The 15,367-nt window shown below is 63.3% G+C and overlaps 5 protein-coding genes across 10 annotated transcripts in view; 3 read left to right on the top strand and 2 right to left on the bottom strand.

Annotated features, from left to right (window-relative positions):
• The window catches only part of PPP1R16A (protein phosphatase 1 regulatory subunit 16A), a gene marked incomplete in the record, with an annotated part of 11,700 nt that extends 9,113 nt beyond the window's left edge, over positions 1-2,587 (bottom strand). Inside the window, 1 exon segment of the mRNA XM_014593263.2 lies at positions 2,312-2,587.
• Positions 2,588-3,862: 1,275 nt separating this feature from the next.
• Positions 3,863-6,094, top strand: FOXH1 (forkhead box H1). 4 transcript variants are annotated; one of them, XM_006162437.3, is made up of 4 exons: positions 3,863-4,343; positions 4,684-4,851; positions 5,086-5,190; positions 5,276-6,094. In XM_006162437.3, the coding sequence occupies exons 1-4, from the start codon at positions 4,314-4,316 to the stop codon at positions 6,062-6,064; spliced, it is 1,092 nt and encodes a 363-aa protein (XP_006162499.1). In that variant the 5' UTR covers positions 3,863-4,313; the 3' UTR covers positions 6,065-6,094. The 4 variants fall into 4 exon arrangements, with proteins under 4 accessions (XP_006162499.1, XP_027621761.1, XP_027621760.1 ...); XM_027765960.1 differs by having other exon boundaries at positions 3,863-4,395; XM_027765959.1 differs by having other exon boundaries at positions 3,863-4,405.
• Positions 6,095-6,148: 54 nt separating this feature from the next.
• Positions 6,149-12,890, bottom strand: KIFC2 (kinesin family member C2). 3 transcript variants are annotated; one of them, XM_006162439.3, is made up of 18 exons: positions 12,430-12,890; positions 12,104-12,182; positions 11,836-11,987; positions 11,623-11,752; positions 11,378-11,496; positions 11,238-11,303; positions 11,035-11,163; positions 10,613-10,690; positions 10,390-10,504; positions 10,208-10,317; positions 9,746-9,854; positions 9,505-9,662; positions 8,003-8,107; positions 7,792-7,913; positions 7,580-7,703; positions 7,381-7,504; positions 7,049-7,305; positions 6,438-6,964 (listed from the first exon to the last, which is right to left on the bottom strand). In XM_006162439.3, the coding sequence occupies exons 1-18, from the start codon at positions 12,535-12,537 to the stop codon at positions 6,710-6,712; spliced, it is 2,340 nt and encodes a 779-aa protein (XP_006162501.1). In that variant the 5' UTR covers positions 12,538-12,890; the 3' UTR covers positions 6,438-6,709. The 3 variants fall into 3 exon arrangements, with proteins under 3 accessions (XP_027621759.1, XP_006162501.1, XP_027621758.1); XM_027765957.1 differs by lacking the exon at positions 12,430-12,890 and having other exon boundaries at positions 11,836-12,019; positions 12,104-12,156; XM_027765958.1 differs by lacking the exons at positions 11,378-11,496; positions 11,836-11,987; positions 12,104-12,182; positions 12,430-12,890 and adding an exon at positions 6,149-6,412 and having other exon boundaries at positions 6,835-6,964.
• On the top strand, positions 12,536-13,105 carry LOC106736431 (putative GPI-anchored protein 58). Its single transcript, XM_014593240.1, has one exon. The coding sequence runs from the start codon at positions 12,536-12,538 to the stop codon at positions 13,103-13,105; it is 570 nt and encodes a 189-aa protein (XP_014448726.1).
• The window catches only part of ZFTRAF1 (zinc finger TRAF-type and ring finger containing 1), a 13,205-nt gene continuing 10,836 nt past the window's right edge, over positions 12,999-15,367 (top strand). The window contains exons 1-2 of the mRNA XM_006162440.2: positions 12,999-13,739; positions 13,938-14,087. Of these exons, the coding sequence (XP_006162502.1) occupies positions 13,647-13,739; positions 13,938-14,087 (243 nt within the window). The 5' untranslated portion in view covers positions 12,999-13,646. The remainder of the gene's footprint in view (positions 13,740-13,937; positions 14,088-15,367) is intronic.

Raw genomic sequence — 15,367 nt, 5'->3', positions numbered from 1 at the left:
AGACCCGTGCTGGGTTCTTCCCAGAAGTCGGACAGGTGTCAGGGAGGGGTGGGACTCGGGGGCCGAGACCACGGGAAAGCTGGTGGGCCTGCAGCACCCCTCCTACCCAGAGGGGTCAGGACCATGGGAGCGCACAGGCCCAGGAGCGGTGTGACTAGCCCGCAAAAGGCACGAGGCCCCCAGGGTGCACACTGCTGCAGTCCTGAGATCCAGAGTCCAGGAGGCTGGCCAGCAGTCCGTGGTCAGGGGCCCCACAGAAGCGTGGGCTGCTGCAGGAAGGACCCTGGTGCCCAGAGCTGCAGGAGGTCCCCTGAGGACCCCTCAGTGTAGATGAGCTCAGCTCTCAGAGCCCACTGGGCTTCATGTCCCCGACACAGCCCTGGGGAAACTGGACTGCCGTGGCGGGAGGCAGGCCGTAGTGCTGGCCAAGGGGAGGCCCCTGGAACGGGGCAAAGCCAGAACTGGAGAGAGACCTGGCCGCCTGACTGCAGTGACTTTCCAGACCCCTCATCCTGAACACAGAACCTACACGGACGGGCAGGCCCCGGGGGAGCTAACAGGTGCTGAGGCCCTCGGCGCCCTGGGCCAGCCCCGCACACAGGAGCCCAGGTGACCTCTGGCAGCTTAAACACCCCAGGAGTGTGTATTTGTGCCCCAAAGCCCAGCAGGATGGAAAACAGGGAAGGGGCTGTGGCATGACCACACCCCAGAGAGAGCTTTACCCCATCCCACTCTGTCTCTCTCCAGAGTGCACATGCCCTCTGAGGGTTCATTTAGAAACAAACACCAACCACACATCTCTGTGTCCAGCGGGAACTGCACCTGGACCGCCCTCTGGCTCCACCTGGGCCGCTGCAGGTCGCTATTACATGCCCTTCTCTCCATTTTTAAGAGAGAGGTTTTTGCTATAGGGAGCGTGTGCTTGCCAGAGAGATGCAGGAAGGACCCTGGTGCCCAGAGCTGCAGGAGGTCCCCTGAGGACCCCTCAGTGTAGATGAGCTCAGCTCTCAGAGCCCACTGGGCTTCATGTCCCCGACACAGCCCTGGGGAAACTGGACTGCCGTGGCGGGAGGCAGGCCGTAGTGCTGGCCAAGGGGAGGCCCCTGGAACGGGGCAAAGCCAGAACTGGAGAGAGACCTGGCCGCCTGACTGCAGTGACTTTCCAGACCCCTCATCCTGAACACAGAACCTACACGGACGGGCAGGCCCCGGGGGAGCTAACAGGTGCTGAGGCCCTCGGCGCCCTGGGCCAGCCCCGCACACAGGAGCCCAGGTGACCTCTGGCAGCTTAAACACCCCAGGAGTGTGTATTTGTGCCCCAAAGCCCAGCAGGATGGAAAACAGGGAAGGGGCTGTGGCATGACCACACCCCAGAGAGAGCTTTACCCCATCCCACTCTGTCTCTCTCCAGAGTGCACATGCCCTCTGAGGGTTCATTTAGAAACAAACACCAACCACACATCTCTGTGTCCAGCGGGAACTGCACCTGGACCGCCCTCTGGCTCCACCTGGGCCGCTGCAGGTCGCTATTACATGCCCTTCTCTCCATTTTTAAGAGAGAGGTTTTTGCTATAGGGAGCGTGTGCTTGCCAGAGAGATAGACAGAAAGCGAGAAATCACCTCCCGGGGCATGGCCACATGGCAAACCCTTCTCCTCCCTTCTCCTCTAGGGATTTTAGGCATGCACATGTGTCCAGGCCCAGGACTTGAACTGCAATCAGTCATATGGGAATTCAGAGTCTTAACCACTACACCACCTGCTGATCCCCAAGAATGGCTCCTTTTTTTTCCCCTTCTCCTCCACTCCCCTCTTGGAATTTTGGGTGCGCGCGCACACGCACACACCCAGCATGAGTTTTAAATGGACAGGTCCGGGACCTGAACTATATAGTCAACTATGTGGGAGTCCAGCAACATACTCATTATGCCATACGCTGGTCCCAAATGTCTCTTTTTTAAATTGTTGGAGGGCACGTGCACTTACCAGGAAGAAAGAGACAAAGGGAGAAGCCACTCCCCAGTGGGAAGTCACGGTACTGCCATTTCTCCATCCTGTTGGGGTCTGAGGCATGCACACACACCAGGCATGTTTCTCTTTTGTTAAAATTATTTTGGGGGGTCAGCAGGTGGCATGGTGGTTAAGGGCACTGGACTCGCACGTGGCTGACTGGTTCGAGTCCCAGACCTGGGGCTTGCTTTCTCACTTTCTCTCTGTCCTTCTCTGGTCAAACTGAAATAAATCAATAAAGTTAAATAAAAGAATTCCTCAAAAAAAGAGAGTGATTTTAATTGCCAGTGGTGGTGTGCTTACCATAGAGAGAAAGAGGGAGAACCCATGGGGTATGCTCTGTCACCATGCCTTCCTCACCTCTCTGCCGCCAGCGTGTTTCCCACTGGGAGGGGCTCTCACCCAGCAGTCAGCTTTGCAGGATGGGCTCCCTCCACTGCCCGTTGTGGAGCTGGCCCTGCCTGGTGGGAAATGCCATCTCAGAAGCATGGCTGTCATGTGCACATGTCATCAACCTGTCACCGTTTCCTTCTCTTAGGGTCTTTCGTCTTGGTTTTTTTAGAGAGATTTTTGCTATAGGCCCTGTGTGCTAGTAGGAAAGACAGAGAGAGCCAGAAATCGCCCCCAGGGCGGGTTGCCTCCGCAATCCCTTCTCCTCCAGTCTCCTCTCGGGATCCTGGGTTGCACGCACGCACACCTGGCCTGAGTTGGAAGCCACCGGGTCCGGGATTCAACCGGGGCGGGCCATGCAGAGTCCACCTGCTGGCCCTAGTCAAGGTCTGCTCTGTCACAGTGCAGGACGAGGTCAGGCCGACTGACCAAGGCCGGGGTAGGCTCCAGGCAACGGGGAGGGGATCCAGCGGGCTGGGAGAGGCCAGACGCGCCAGAGGCCCAGCCCAGCTCCCAGGCCGCAGCCTCAGCGTGTGCGGGCCAGGAGCCGCCACCCTCCCGCACCTCGGCCCGAGTCGGAGCCCTACAGGTCCCCGAGGACACCTGGGCGGCAGGACCAAGGCCTCCCGGACCGCCAGGGCGCTGCGACCAGGACTCTCCTCCCGGGACCCGAAGGCTCGGGGCCGGGCAGGGGGCCCAAGGCCACCGCTATGCTTTTTCTTTGTCTGTTGTTTTCATCATACATCATGTGTTGAATTACCTTAATTTTACAGTATTAAACTAACTGGGTTAAACTCCAAATCGGTCCATTACTTATTATTATCTTTTTAACATATTGCTAAATACAATTTACTAAAACTGGGACCAGCAAGCAGCATAATGGTTACATCACTGGACTCCCATGTAGTCCCAGACCCGGTGGCTTAAACTCACACTGGGCGCATGTGCATGCATGCCCAAGATCTCAAAAGGAGAATGGAGGAGAAGGGATTGCAGCATGGTCATCCTTCCAGAGGGGTGATTTCTAGCTTTCTATCTCTCTGTCTCTCTCTATCTTTATGGCAAGTGCACATGCCCTATAATAAAAACCTCTCTTAAAAATAAATAAATAAAATAAAAATAAATTAGTACAATTTACTAAAATGTTGGTAAGTTTTTTTGCATCTATATCAGTAAGGGATATACGTTTATTGTTCTCTAGTCTTTGTCAGGTTTGGTATTTGGGTAATGCTGGCGTTGTATATCCAGTTGGGCATGATCATGAGAATGTTTTGTGTGAATAAGAATCAGAAACAGAAAGGAAGTCACATGTTAAACTGCAAGATGAAAACCAATTAATAGTCAGGCCTGTCTGCACGCGAGCGGGGCGCCGCCGGGGAGCCGGGCTTTGTCCCGGGAGCAGGGAAGGGCCAGCTCGTCCCGGCCCCCGCGGGGCTAAGACCCCGCGGGGTCTGCCCTGGCGCCCGGAACACCGCCCTCTCAGCCTCTCGGCCCCCGGGACCCTCGTGCTCTTCCCGCCTGGCACCTCGCGGGCCCTGCGGCCGCGTGCGCTCCAGGCACTGCTGGAGCAAGGGCCGAGCCCCGAGTGGGCTGTGAGAGCCGCCCCGCGCCCCGCTCTGCGGGAGCACAGCCCAGGCCCCGCCCCAATACCCCCTGGGGCAGAGTTGCTCCCTGTGGGGAGGGCGCCTGGCTTTGGAGCAGGGTACAGAGCACAAGCCTTGACCGACCTCAAGGGCAGAGCTGCACGGGAGATGGTCAAGGAGAAGGGGAGGGAACCACCTAGGGACAAGCGCGTTCTTCCTTCACTCCTGGGGTGGGATCTTCAAGGCCTTTTTCTCCAGGAAGCCCTCCATGACTATGTCTTGAGCATGGATGCCCAGCTTCTGCTGCAGGCCCTACTAGCTGCTGGGTCTTGATGCCCTCACCCCTTGGCTGCCTGTCATGGGTAAATCACTCTGCATCTGTTAAAGTGGGAGCCGGAGACCTGGGCCTGGGAGGTGAGATAAGGTGATGCAGTCATCGGCCCCCTTGGAAGGGTTTCTCAGGTGTCCAGACACCGAAGCCAGCCCAGCGTGGGCGCTGAGGCCCCCACCGGAATCCTCTGAGCCCCGCCCTTTTGGATTAACAAAACCTGCTAATTGTGGCATCCCCTCCCCCACAGCGGGCCTCCTCCCTCCTCTCCCCTCCCCCTTGCATCCGAATGATAAAGGGCCCCAGCCGGGCCCCTGGCCCTTACCTCGCCACTCTGCCCCCTTCCCTGAACGGTCCACCACCCCTGCATGCAGCCCTGCAGTGACTCCCGCCTGGGGCCCCCCAAGGCAGCGGCGCCCTGCCAGCCCCACAAGAGGAGGAAGAAGAGGTACCTGCGTCATGACAAGCCCCCATACACCTACCTGGCCATGATTGCCCTGGTGATCCAGGCCGCACCCTCGCGCAGGCTGAAGCTGGCCCAGGTGAGGGTCCCTCACCCCAGACCTGACTCCCACTTGTGTCCAGGCTGCGGCCTGCACCCCCACCCGGCCCCACTCAGCTGTGGGACCAGCCTGAGAGCCCAGGGGCTCCAGCCACCCTTGTCCCAGGCCCGTCTCTGGCGCCCAGAGGTGAAAAAGTGTTCCTGGGGTGGGCAGGCCGGCTGTGGGGTAGGGTGGGCGCCGCCCAGTGCCCCGCTCACGCCGCGGTGGTCTCAGATCATCCGGCAGGTCCAGGCCGTGTTCCCTTTCTTCAGGGACGACTACGCCGGCTGGAAGGACGTCATCCGCCACAACCTTTCCTCCAACCGGTGCTTCCGCAAGGTGGGCCCGCAGGGGAGCGCGGGGTGTGCGGGAGTCTCCAGCATCTGGAGTGGGCGGCCCCACCTAAACTACCCTCCACCCCCAGGTTCCCAAGGACCCTGCGAAGCCGCAGGCCAAGGGCAATTACTGGGCTGTGGACGTGAGCCTGATCCCGGCGGAGGCACTGAGGCTGCAGAACACGGCCCTCTGCAGGCGCTGGCAAGACTCGGGCGTGCGAGGCGCCTTCGCCAAGGACCTGGGCCCCTATGTGCTGCATGGCCGGCCGTACCAGCCGCCCAGCGAGGGTTTCAGTATCAAGTCCCTGCTAGGGGTGCCAGCTGACGCAGCAGCCCAACCCCGGCGGGGGCCGCAGGACAGTCCCGCTCCTGCAGGCACGGGGTGCGGTGGGGGGGGGGCACCGCCCACCCCACCCCTGCCCTCCTCTGAGAGGTCCCTGTGGCCTCCCCCCCTCTCCGGGCCCCTGAGAGTGGAGAGGGAGACACCCCAGGGGGGAGCCCTCAGACCCTCGACCCTCTCCCCAGAGTCTGGGGCCTGGCCCCTCCGTTTCCTGCAGGGTACCTCAGAGGCCGGAGGACTCAGGGCCTCACCTTGGGGGCAGCTACCTACTTCTTACTTGCCTGTCTACACCCCCAATGTGGTGGTGCCCTTGGCCCCACTACCACCCACCTCCTGTCTGCGGTGCCCAGCCTCAGGCAGCCCAGCATACTGGGGGGTGGCCCCTGAAGCACAGAATCCCTCGGGTCTGCTCTGGGACCTGGATGCCCTCTTCCAGGGGGTGCCACCCAATAAGAGCATCTACGATGTGTGGGTCAGCCACCCTCGGGACCTGGCTGCCCCCAGCCCAGGATGGCTGCTCCCCTGGTACAGCCTGTGAGGCTGGAGGGCAGGGCTCCGTCTCTCCCCCACAGCAAGCTGGTGGGATGAGGCCACGCCTTAAAACACCAGGCTCCAGCCTTGCTGAGAATCCACACGTTTATTAAGGTGCCCAGGCCCGTCGGGCACAGCCCTGGCCCACCTTGCCTCTGCCCCCGCCACGCCGCAGGCCAGCCAGGGGAGCCCTTCCAACCCAGCTACCCATCCGTCACCAGCCGTCCTCCCAGGCCCCAGGCTGGGGGAGGGAGAGCCAGGGTGGGCGCTCTGGAGTCCTGCCCTCCTTCAGCTGTCAAAGGAAGTAGCACCTTTTGGGAGAGGGGGGTTAGGGAGCAGACTGGCCCCTGCTGGTCTTGGAGGAGGAGGAGAGATAACAGTAAAAGCTTTCATCATTTTAATGCCAGGTCTGACTTGGGTCCCCAGTTGGAGGCAGCTCCCCGCCGTGTGCTGTGATAAGGGCAAATGGCGATGAGGCCAGGGGGTGGGGGAGAAGCCATGATTTCTCCAGGCCTAACGCTCAGCCCCCCCCCCTCCCCGCACGTGGGGAGTCAGCAAAGCCCAAGGAGGCTGTGCCCTGAGAGGCCCGTGCTGCCTCTGCTGGCAGAGGCGAGTCCCCATTCTCTCTTGGGCAAGTGGACACCTACAGGGTCTACAGGGGTGGGCCCTGTGGAGACTCGAAGGCCACACCGGACCCGCTGTCTGGGCTGGGGCTGGGAGGGCTGCCTGGAGATGGCGTGGGAGTGCAGGGGGTCCCGGTGAGAGGGGTGTCCGTACTGAGGGAGGAGGGCGTTCCGGAGCGTGGGGCCCTGCGGCGCCGGGCGGGTCCCAGCTGCACTTGGCCCACTCGCTCTGCAAACTTGAGCGAGCAGACGGTCTCTCCGAGGTCCTCTGGCCGCGTGGAGATCTGTGGGGGAGTGCAGTGGTGGGCGGTGCCCGTCCCATCCATGGCTGCTCCCCTTACTGCGCAGGCGCGTCGCCAGGCACCCACCTGCAGCAGCAGCACGGCGGTGGTGCCTGGACCCAGTGCCGGCTGCAGCAGGCGTGTGAGCTGGGAGTCACGGAAGGGCACGTGTGGGCGGTGGGCCCGCAGTGCAGCCATCACGCCGCCGAGAGCCAGCAGCGAGCGGTTGATGGTCTGAGCCTCTCGCAGGCGCTGGGCGCTGTCTGGGTCACCCCGCTGCGCACCGGCCACCCCCGCCTTCCATGCCCGCTCAGATCCTGCTAGATCCACCAGATGCAACGTGCCTGCAGGGACAAGCGAGCCCAGCGTGGGAGGAGGTCGGCGGGGACTTGGGTGGGCTCGGGCACTGGCTGCAGTACCTGTGCTGCCTGGAGCGCGCGGTGGAGATGCCACGTGCAGCGTGACCAGAGCGTGGGAGCGGGAGCTGTGCCGATTCATGGCAGTGGCAGCGGTCGCACGGTTGCGCCTTCCCAGGCTCAGCATCTGGAGGGCAGAGCCTAAGCTCACCTGGTGCCAGGAGGGCCCTGGTGGGCTCAGCAACTGGCTGGGCAGCCTTACCTGGTGCAGTGTCTCCAGGTTCGGCACATCCCAGTGAGTCAGGCCAGACACCTGGACCCCCCCCTGGCCTGCTGGGCCCTGCCTCACTGCCAGGCGCTCAGGAGGCCCTGGGGCCAGGAGATCTCTGGTGAAAAAGAGGAGAGCTTGGTTTCAGGGACTGGAGGACCCTGGGTCAGGGCAGGAAAGAGGTCCACAGAGCCACCCACTCCAACCTGACAGCTTCATTGTAGATTTCCACCATGCTAAGGGTCACGCCGTGTTGCCTTCCAGCTCCCATCTCCCGGAACAGAGACTGCAGAGCCCGAGGGGCTATCCCGGGGTCCTCAGGAGGGCCCTGAGGGTGGGGTGGGTGCCACATGGGCTCACAGCTAAGCTGCTGGCCCCAGGGGCCACCCGAGTAGCGGGGCCTTTCCCCCAGCCCACCTCCATGCTGTAGGTCTTCCCTGTGCCGGTCTGACCATAGGTGAAGATGCACACACTGTAACCACCCAGGCAGGACAACACAGCTGGCTCCAGCTCCCTGAAGACCTAGGGGCCAGAGGGACAGGAGTTTCCTGACATTTAACTCTGGGGATCCACGGGGGGGGGAGGTTGGCAGACTGGAGGGTGGATCCCTGGAGAAGGTGGTATTGCAAGAGCCTGCCAGCTGAAGAGCTTTGCTCCCTGGGAGTGGAGGGCAGCAGTGGCTCCTGTGGTAGTGGCCATGCGTCCTAGAGGACCGTGCTGCATCCTAGAGGACTGTGCAGCTTGGCCCAAAGAGGGCAGGTCAGGGGAGGGCCCAGGTGTGGGACTGGGGGCTAGCCCAGCCCCAAGATGGGGAGGCCACTGTAGGGAGGGCCAACTTGTGCCCTGTTGGGTCGGATGCCGGCAGCAGCCTTCTGAGCAATGACAAGGCTGGCTACCATGCCCAGGTCTCCGGCAACTGGGCGGGCTGTCACCCCTGAAGCATCCTGGGTGATGGCCATGAGGACAGAATCCAGAACTGCCAGTGTGGTCACTAAGATTCCCACCGCTGGATGAGGGACACCCCGCGGTGCTATGGGCAAGGAGCAGTGACAGGTCCCTGGGTTCACAGTGAGCAGAGGCCCGGCCAGGAAACAGAGTCCTGTGTGGGGCTGTGGTTGGGGAGGGACTCTGGCCAAGCAGGATGTGCCAGGTACTCAGAAAGGCAGATGAGGGTGAGGGGCCGGTAGGGTCCCCAGCCGGCTGCTGGGCACTGCTATCGCATTAGCCCTGTGTAGGAGCTGGCTGGACCTGAGTCGCTGCTGGCTCTGCCCCTTACCTAGTCCCCACCTGCTCTGGGCCTGTCTTGGCTGCACAAGTTCTGTGCAGAGCCCATGTAGGGGCCGAGGTGATGTGCGTAAGGTGAGCTGGTGGCCAGGGTATAGCCTGTAGGTTTTCACTGGCGTCTGACCCGGAGAGAGGTGAGGCTACCAGGACCTGGGTGTGGCCAGGCCGAAGCGGGAAGCCTGTGGCTCCGCACCACCCCACCACCTGCCTAAGGTCGCAGAGCAAAGACGGAAGCCCACCCTCGGGTGTGCAGCAGCGAGGCCCAGCAGGCGAGGCTTGGACTGCTGTGGCAGTCCCATGGCACGGAGGCAGTGCCTGCCATGTGGACAGGCTCATTTGCCCTCCAGCTTCCTGGAAAAAGACCTTTTCAAAGATGTTAACCTTCCTGTCTAAAGCAGAGGTCTGTTTCCTGGGCCAGCAAGGCTTGATGGAGTATTCAGTGAGGGAAAGCCCTGGAAGGGAAGGAGGTGCCACTAGGACTGCCGCCCCAGCCTCCCAGGCGCTCAGCACCCCCAGATGCCCTGCGGGAACCAGCCCTCTCCCTCCTCCAGCTAGCAAACAGGGATTGGGAAACCAGGCCCTTTCCTGGGTGCCAAGGAGTTCTAAGAAAGGGCCAGGTAAAGGTTGGTGGTCACCTCTTCCTGGCTGGCATCTGGAGGAAAGACCCAGTCCAGACAGAAACGACGCTGGCGCCCTCGATAGCAGGTGGTGACAGTGCCTCCAGGGCCAGGCTCTGTGCGCACCAGGCTGGAAGGAATCCCTGGCCTCAGCCGGCACAGCACACGGATGTTCCCTGCAATGGAAATGGGTCCACAGATTGTCCCAGGCCCTGCCCAGAAAGACCCCTCCTCCAGCCTGCCCTAGCCCCCACCATACCCCTGAGTTCCAGCAGCCGTCCTGGGCATTCCGCAGAGGGCCCCTGCTGCCTGTCCAGGGGCTGAGTCCCAGCTTCTGCAGCTGACAGTGCCTCCAAGGCCCAGGATACCTGAGGACAGGTGTGAGGGTGGCAGTCACCTGTGTCTGAGGGCTGCAGTGGGGCAGGGTGCTGGGAACCACGCTGGCGCTGACGTGGTAGACCACAGCTCTCAGTGGCTCTGGACCCCCAGTGAATGGATCACGGGGTGAGGACTTCTCATCTGTCTCCTCTGGGCTTCCTGGCAGCCCTTTGAGGGATTCTCTGTCGACCCAGAGAGCAGATATGAGACCCAGAAGTAAGGTCACACCCAGGGTCCCATGTAACCATCTGGTTCCAGAGCCTACAATGGCCTCTCCCCATGAAGCAGGCTGCTGAAGCAGGGAAGGGACAAGTGGGGCTGTGCTCAGGGAGGAGGGCCTCACCTGGCCCTGGGCCTCACTCAGTGAGCCCTGACAGCTCTGGGCAAAGGTGCTGACCAGTCCTCGGAGGTCCCCGCAGCCCTGGCGCAGGCTGGCCATCCGAGCCCGAAGTCCTGGAGGGGAGCGCTGTTGAGAGGGCAAGCTCCAAGCCCATGCCCTGGGGGAGCCCCCACCCCTGCCCTTACCTGCCAGCTGCCCATGCATCTGCTGTAGCTCCTGCCTGCAGGTGTGCTCCGTGTCCTGCTGCAGCTGCTGGAGGGCCCCCTGCAGGCCCTGCAGCTGCACCTCCTGCACCCCCAGCTGCCCACCCACCCACCCTGTCACTGAGGGGACGGGCACTCACCAGACCCTGCCCCAGACAGCCCCGGTGCCCCAGCTCCCTCTACCCCAACCCAGGCCAGAGCCCACCTGGACCCGCAGGGCTTCTGTGGTGTCCTGGGCCTCCTGCAGCCGGCCCTGGAGCTCCACCAGGGCCTCTGCACCCTCCTGCAGGGAGTGAAGCCAGGTGGGCTAGAGCCACAGGGAGAGTCATGAGAGGTGGGCAGGGCTTGCCATGGATGGCTTGCCATGGACCTATGCCCTTCAGCTCCATATGGAACTCCTTTCCCCAACTCCTCTGCTCTCCTGAGATCAGTGGCTCAATGGGGGGCACTGAGGAAGAGGGGTGTGCCCCACTGGGCATCAGCCTCCCTGGGGGGGGCTGCACACAGAAGGTCTGGGGCCTGTCCAGCCGGAGCATCCTCTGGCAGGGCTCTCTGCTTCAGCACCTGAGAAGGCACCTGGTCCCACAGTGGCTGGGTGTGAGATGTGCAGAGTTGAGGCACATGTACCTGTGGGGTCCTGGTGGCAGGTCCTGGGCCCCAGTGCAGCAGGAGGTCTCGCATGAGGCTCAGGCTCTGTTTCAGGGCCTCATTCTCTAGAGTGAGATGCTGCACCCTTTTCTCTGAGTCTGTCGCCCCCTGGCAGAGAGGGAAACCCTCAGGACTCACCTGGAGCCCAGGGCCTGTGCCCACTGCCCACCCTGCAGCCTCACCGGCCCCAGGCGCAGTCTGCTCAGCTCCTCCTCTTGCCGCTCCACCTGCAGCTTCAGCTCTTCCAGCTGGGGACAGGCCAGATGTGTGGGTGGGGTTCCCTGTCCCACCCCACCCCAGTCTCCCTGGATCTGGCCCCCACCTGTCCCAGGATGAGCTGCTCCAGCCGCTCCCAAGCCCTCTGGTCCTCCTCAGGCTGAAGGGGCTGCTGCCCCAGGCCTGGGACAAAGTGGGAAGGGCCTTCTTCTCCAGACCGACATCCTGGAGCAGAGCAGGCCCAGTGAGGACCAAGGAGGTGCTGGCCTCCAGGGTAGCAGACTGGGCTTAGGACCCCAGGACTCAGGCTCCCTCTACAGAGTAGTCTCCCAACGTGAGCCCCATACGCACCATATGGACTTGGGGGCTGCACTAGCTGGGTCCCCTGGAGCAGGGCCTGCCTTCCCCTAGGGCTCTGAATCCATGCCAGTAGGGCCAGGACTTGACTGGTCACTGCCAACAGCGGGGGCGCATCAGCTGGCTGAGGAGGCGGTACGAATCAGACAGGGGGCAGTGTGCAGCCCACTGAGGCTGGGAGGGGTGTCAGCCTTCTGCCAGGCTCACCTGGCCCAGGTCGGGAGGATTCCCGCAGCTTTCTTCCGGCCCCAGCTGGACAGAAAGGAATTCAGCCAGGCGCACGAGAGCCTCTTCCAGGGACACCTCGGCTGGGCGGCCCAAGCCTCCCCCTGCCTGCCCATCCTCTGACTCCGAACAACCTGCGAGGTCAGGGAATTGCGGAGGAAGCATTCTGGATCAGGTGTTGGAGGATAGGCCTCTTGTCCCTCCAGTGGGGTCAGGGATAGCGGGGATCCCTCACGACCCCGGCACCTACCGGCTAGGCGGGTCAGCTCGGTCCACAGTTCTGGCGCAGGCTGGTCGGGGCGACGGCGACTTCGGGGCGACGGCGGCCCCTGACCTGGCAGGGGGCTCCCTAGGAAAAGAAAAGGGAGAGGCCCGGAAAAGGGGGCAGCAGCCTATGTGGTCTCTCCCTCCCGGATCTGGGCCAAGGGGTTGGGGCCGTGGTCTGCTCTTCTATGGGGCGCTGAGCCTGGGGTCTTCCTAGCGCCAGCGCCTTTAGAGGCGAGGTGCGCGGGCCCGCAGTGACGCGATCCCGAGGTTGGGTGGGGTTGGAACATGGCCGAGGCGGGGCAGGCCCACCCCGCTCACCTGGGCGGGGTCCCCGGCGTCCGCGGCTGCCGCTGCCCCGCCATCCCTGCGGAAGAGGCTGTAAAAGATGTAGATGAGCAGCGAGTAGAAGGCGTACATGGGAGCGGGGCGGCAGAGGGCCCCGCTCGCACCGCCCCGCGTGCCCGCGCCCCGACTCCGCGCCCGCGCGCTGCAGTGCCGGTGCGCATGCTCCTGGCCCCCGCCCCCACGGGTTCCGTGGGCGGACGGCCGCGCGCGCGAGAGGACACGGTTCCCAGAAACAGGTGTCCCCGCGGCAGCAACCCTGAGGGCCGACCCTTCTGCGCCCCAGCCCAACGCCCCCAATCTCTACTTCACAGAGACCCCTAGCCGAGCGCTGACGCTGCCCGCGCTCTCGGGATCCCTCCCCTTTCTGAGGAGGTCCCGAACCCGGCTCTGGACCCACCCGGCCCTGGGCACACTAAGGTGCGGGCCCCCAGGCTCCGCCCCTCGCAGCCCCGCCCAGTCCCTCTGGTCCTCCTCCCGAAGCCCCGCCCCTCGCGGCCCCGCCTCCACGTCGCGGATCTTCCCCTATGCCTACCTCCAGTTCAGTGCGCGGAACAGAGGCCACTTCTGGCCCCAGACCACTCCAACTGCGCCTGCAGAGCCTCCGGCCAGCCGCCGCCCAGCCCCGCCCCGGCCGCTCTAGCCTGCGCTCTCCTCGCTGGTGGCGGCGCCGGGGCCACAGAGGGAGGTCTGGCCGGGAGGCGGAGCCGACGGCGGTAGGCAGGCTCCGACAGTCCGCTCGTCGCTGCGTCCATCCGCTCGGCCCAGGAGCTGCTCGGTGCCGGCCGGCTGCTGGGGGCCTGTGCCGCCGCTTCCTCCCCGCCGGGGCTCCGAGGACGGCGCCTCCTCGGGCGCAGAGACCAGACTGTTGTAGGAGGCCCGGAGGCTGAGGCTGCCGCGCAGGCCTACGCGACCTCTCTGCTCCGCCTCCCGGGCCCGCCGTCCCTGCCGAGACTCCAGGGCTCGCACCCTCCCAACCGAAACCCGTTTCCCCTCCTTCCCTGGCCGAATTTGGTTTTCTCTACAGGTGTGGGCAGGGACCTCAGGGCTCCGGAAAGTTTAGAACTCTCTCCCAACAGCTAGTACAGAGGCGCTGCAATCTCGGAGTCCTGGCTGGCCGTCCTTAGGGTCCAGGTCGCTGGTGTCAGCGCTTTCCTCCTGCCTCCTCGGATTCATTCGGTGCCATGGCCCTCAGGCCTGGGGGTGAGTGGAGCGCGGCCCTGTCCCACCTAGCGCTGGGAGTGGTGTCTCTGCACGCAGCCGTGCGCTCTGCCCAGGTGAGTGCCCTGGGCCAGGCCGGGACACAGCCCCATTCTTAAACTCTGCAGACCTAGTTCCCTGGATCAGGGAGTGGGTGGTGCTCTAGGGGTGGGCCTGGGGCCTGCTTTCTGAGAGAGCCCTTTCCTGCCCAGAGGGGCAGTCCCTGACCTCTTCCCCAGGCGTCCCCCTTCTCTATCCCCCTTCTCTATTGACAGGCAAGTCGAGGGGCTGCCGCCGGCTTCCTGCTCCAGGCCTTGGCTGCTGCAGTGACGGCATCGGGGCTGGGCACACATGAAGACCACAGGGCTGGGGCCTGGGTGGCCACCGTCATTGGCCTGCCCCTTTTGGCCTTCGACTTTCACTGGGTGAATGGGGACCACTCTTCGGCCAACCTGCTCCTGGGAGGAGGCATGGCGTTGGCAGTGGCTGGTGATCACCTGGGCCCAGAGGGCCGCTCTGTGGCTGGTCAGGCAGTGCTGTTGGTGGCTGCAGTGACCATCCTCATTGTGGCCGTTTTCACGGCCAACGCCTATGGGATGTGGGCAGGAGCGGTGCTGGGTGCAGCAGGCCTCCTGAGCCGCCTGGAGCAGGACAGAATGCTGTTGCTTCCCAAGGAGGATGTCTGCCGCTGGGCCCTGGCTGCCGGTACCGCCCCCGCCCCCGCCCAGGAGTAGGTTCTCCTTTCTCTTGAATGAACTTGCTGCGGATTGACAGGTCAGGGGGTGGAGCCTGGGTGTAGTCCCTCTTCTGAGAATGCAGGAACCAGGCTCCTAGGTACATTTGAAGACCTGATTCTGGGCTGGACGTGCTGGCTGTGAGTCCCGAGAGGCTTGGACTCCAATAAACCTTAGGAATTCTGCAGGAATATGGAGTCTGCCCATTTGTGAGGGAGCAAGGGAAGGGTCCTCAGGGAGCCCCCTAAGACCCCAAGAGCAGCATCTTATTTCCCTGAATGAAGGACGGGGATGTGCTGGAATCCACAAGGGCCCCAACTCCCGGGAGAACTCCTGGGCAGAGAAGTCGAGAACCGGGCTCCCTCTCCTGGGACAAGATGGGGTTCTGGATGACCTGAGGGTCTGGCAGGTACTCTCTGGGCAGTGGCCTTCACGGGCTACCGGCCGGACGGGGCAGGGCACAACTGTTCCAGAATGCGCGTCCCGTCCCCGGGTTCACTACCCGCTCCAGTTCGCCTTGTCTGTGGAAGCCCAGCAAACACTGCTCCCTCGGTCTCCAAGCTCAGGATTACGGAGCCAGGCCGAGCGCTGGGTTACTATTGCTAGGCTCGGGGTCCGAACCCCTGCCCTGCGGTCACGCTGCTTGCCTCCCACAAACAAGTGCGGTCCCGCCCGAGACCGACCATAGCCCTGCTTCCAGCCTGGTGAGCCAACCCAGAGCCCGCGCTCGCCACCCCAAGTCCTGCGGGACAAAAGACGCAGGCACCCGCTGACGTCGGGACCAGGGTGCCCCCACCCGTCTGATTCGCGGGGCACGGGTGCCGCCTGTACCTGCGCTCGGCGCCGCTGTCCCCGCCGCCCCCACCCCCAGCGGTGCGCCCCCTCGCGGGTCACCCCAGGCCCTGCCCCCGCAGGACCGCCTCCTGCAAGGGGCGGGTTCAGGAGCGCCTATTGGCTCCGGCCGCAGCACC

Source organism: Tupaia chinensis, unplaced genomic scaffold (genome assembly GCF_000334495.1).
Source record: "Tupaia chinensis unplaced genomic scaffold, TupChi_1.0 Scaffold140061_1, whole genome shotgun sequence".
Taxonomy (NCBI): domain Eukaryota; kingdom Metazoa; phylum Chordata; class Mammalia; order Scandentia; family Tupaiidae; genus Tupaia; species Tupaia belangeri.
This window is presented reverse-complemented; position numbering and strand designations above follow the sequence as displayed.

What these genes read in the sequence shown, in the direction of transcription:
- FOXH1 (XM_006162437.3), top strand. Translation starts at nt 4,314, where the DNA reads ATGCCCTCACCCCTTGGCTGCCTGTCATGG. An exon ending in GCAGGCTGAAGCTGGCCCAG is followed by an intron (nt 4,852 to 5,085) that starts GTGAGGGTCCCT and finishes CGGTGGTCTCAG; the next exon opens with ATCATCCGGCAGGTCCAGGC. An exon ending in CCAACCGGTGCTTCCGCAAG is followed by an intron (nt 5,191 to 5,275) that starts GTGGGCCCGCAG and finishes CTCCACCCCCAG; the next exon opens with GTTCCCAAGGACCCTGCGAA.
- LOC106736431 (XM_014593240.1), top strand. Translation starts at nt 12,536, where the DNA reads ATGGGAGCGGGGCGGCAGAGGGCCCCGCTCGCACCGCCCCGCGTGCCC.
- KIFC2 (XM_006162439.3), bottom strand. Translation starts at nt 12,537, where the DNA reads ATGTACGCCTTCTACTCGCTGCTCATCTACATCTTTTACAGCCTCTTC. An exon ending in GCAGCCCCCAAGTCCATATG is followed by an intron (nt 11,497 to 11,622) that starts GTGCGTATGGGG and finishes GCTCTGCTCCAG; the next exon opens with GATGTCGGTCTGGAGAAGAA. An exon ending in ATCTACAATGAAGCTGTCAG is followed by an intron (nt 7,704 to 7,791) that starts GTTGGAGTGGGT and finishes CTTTTTCACCAG; the next exon opens with AGATCTCCTGGCCCCAGGGC.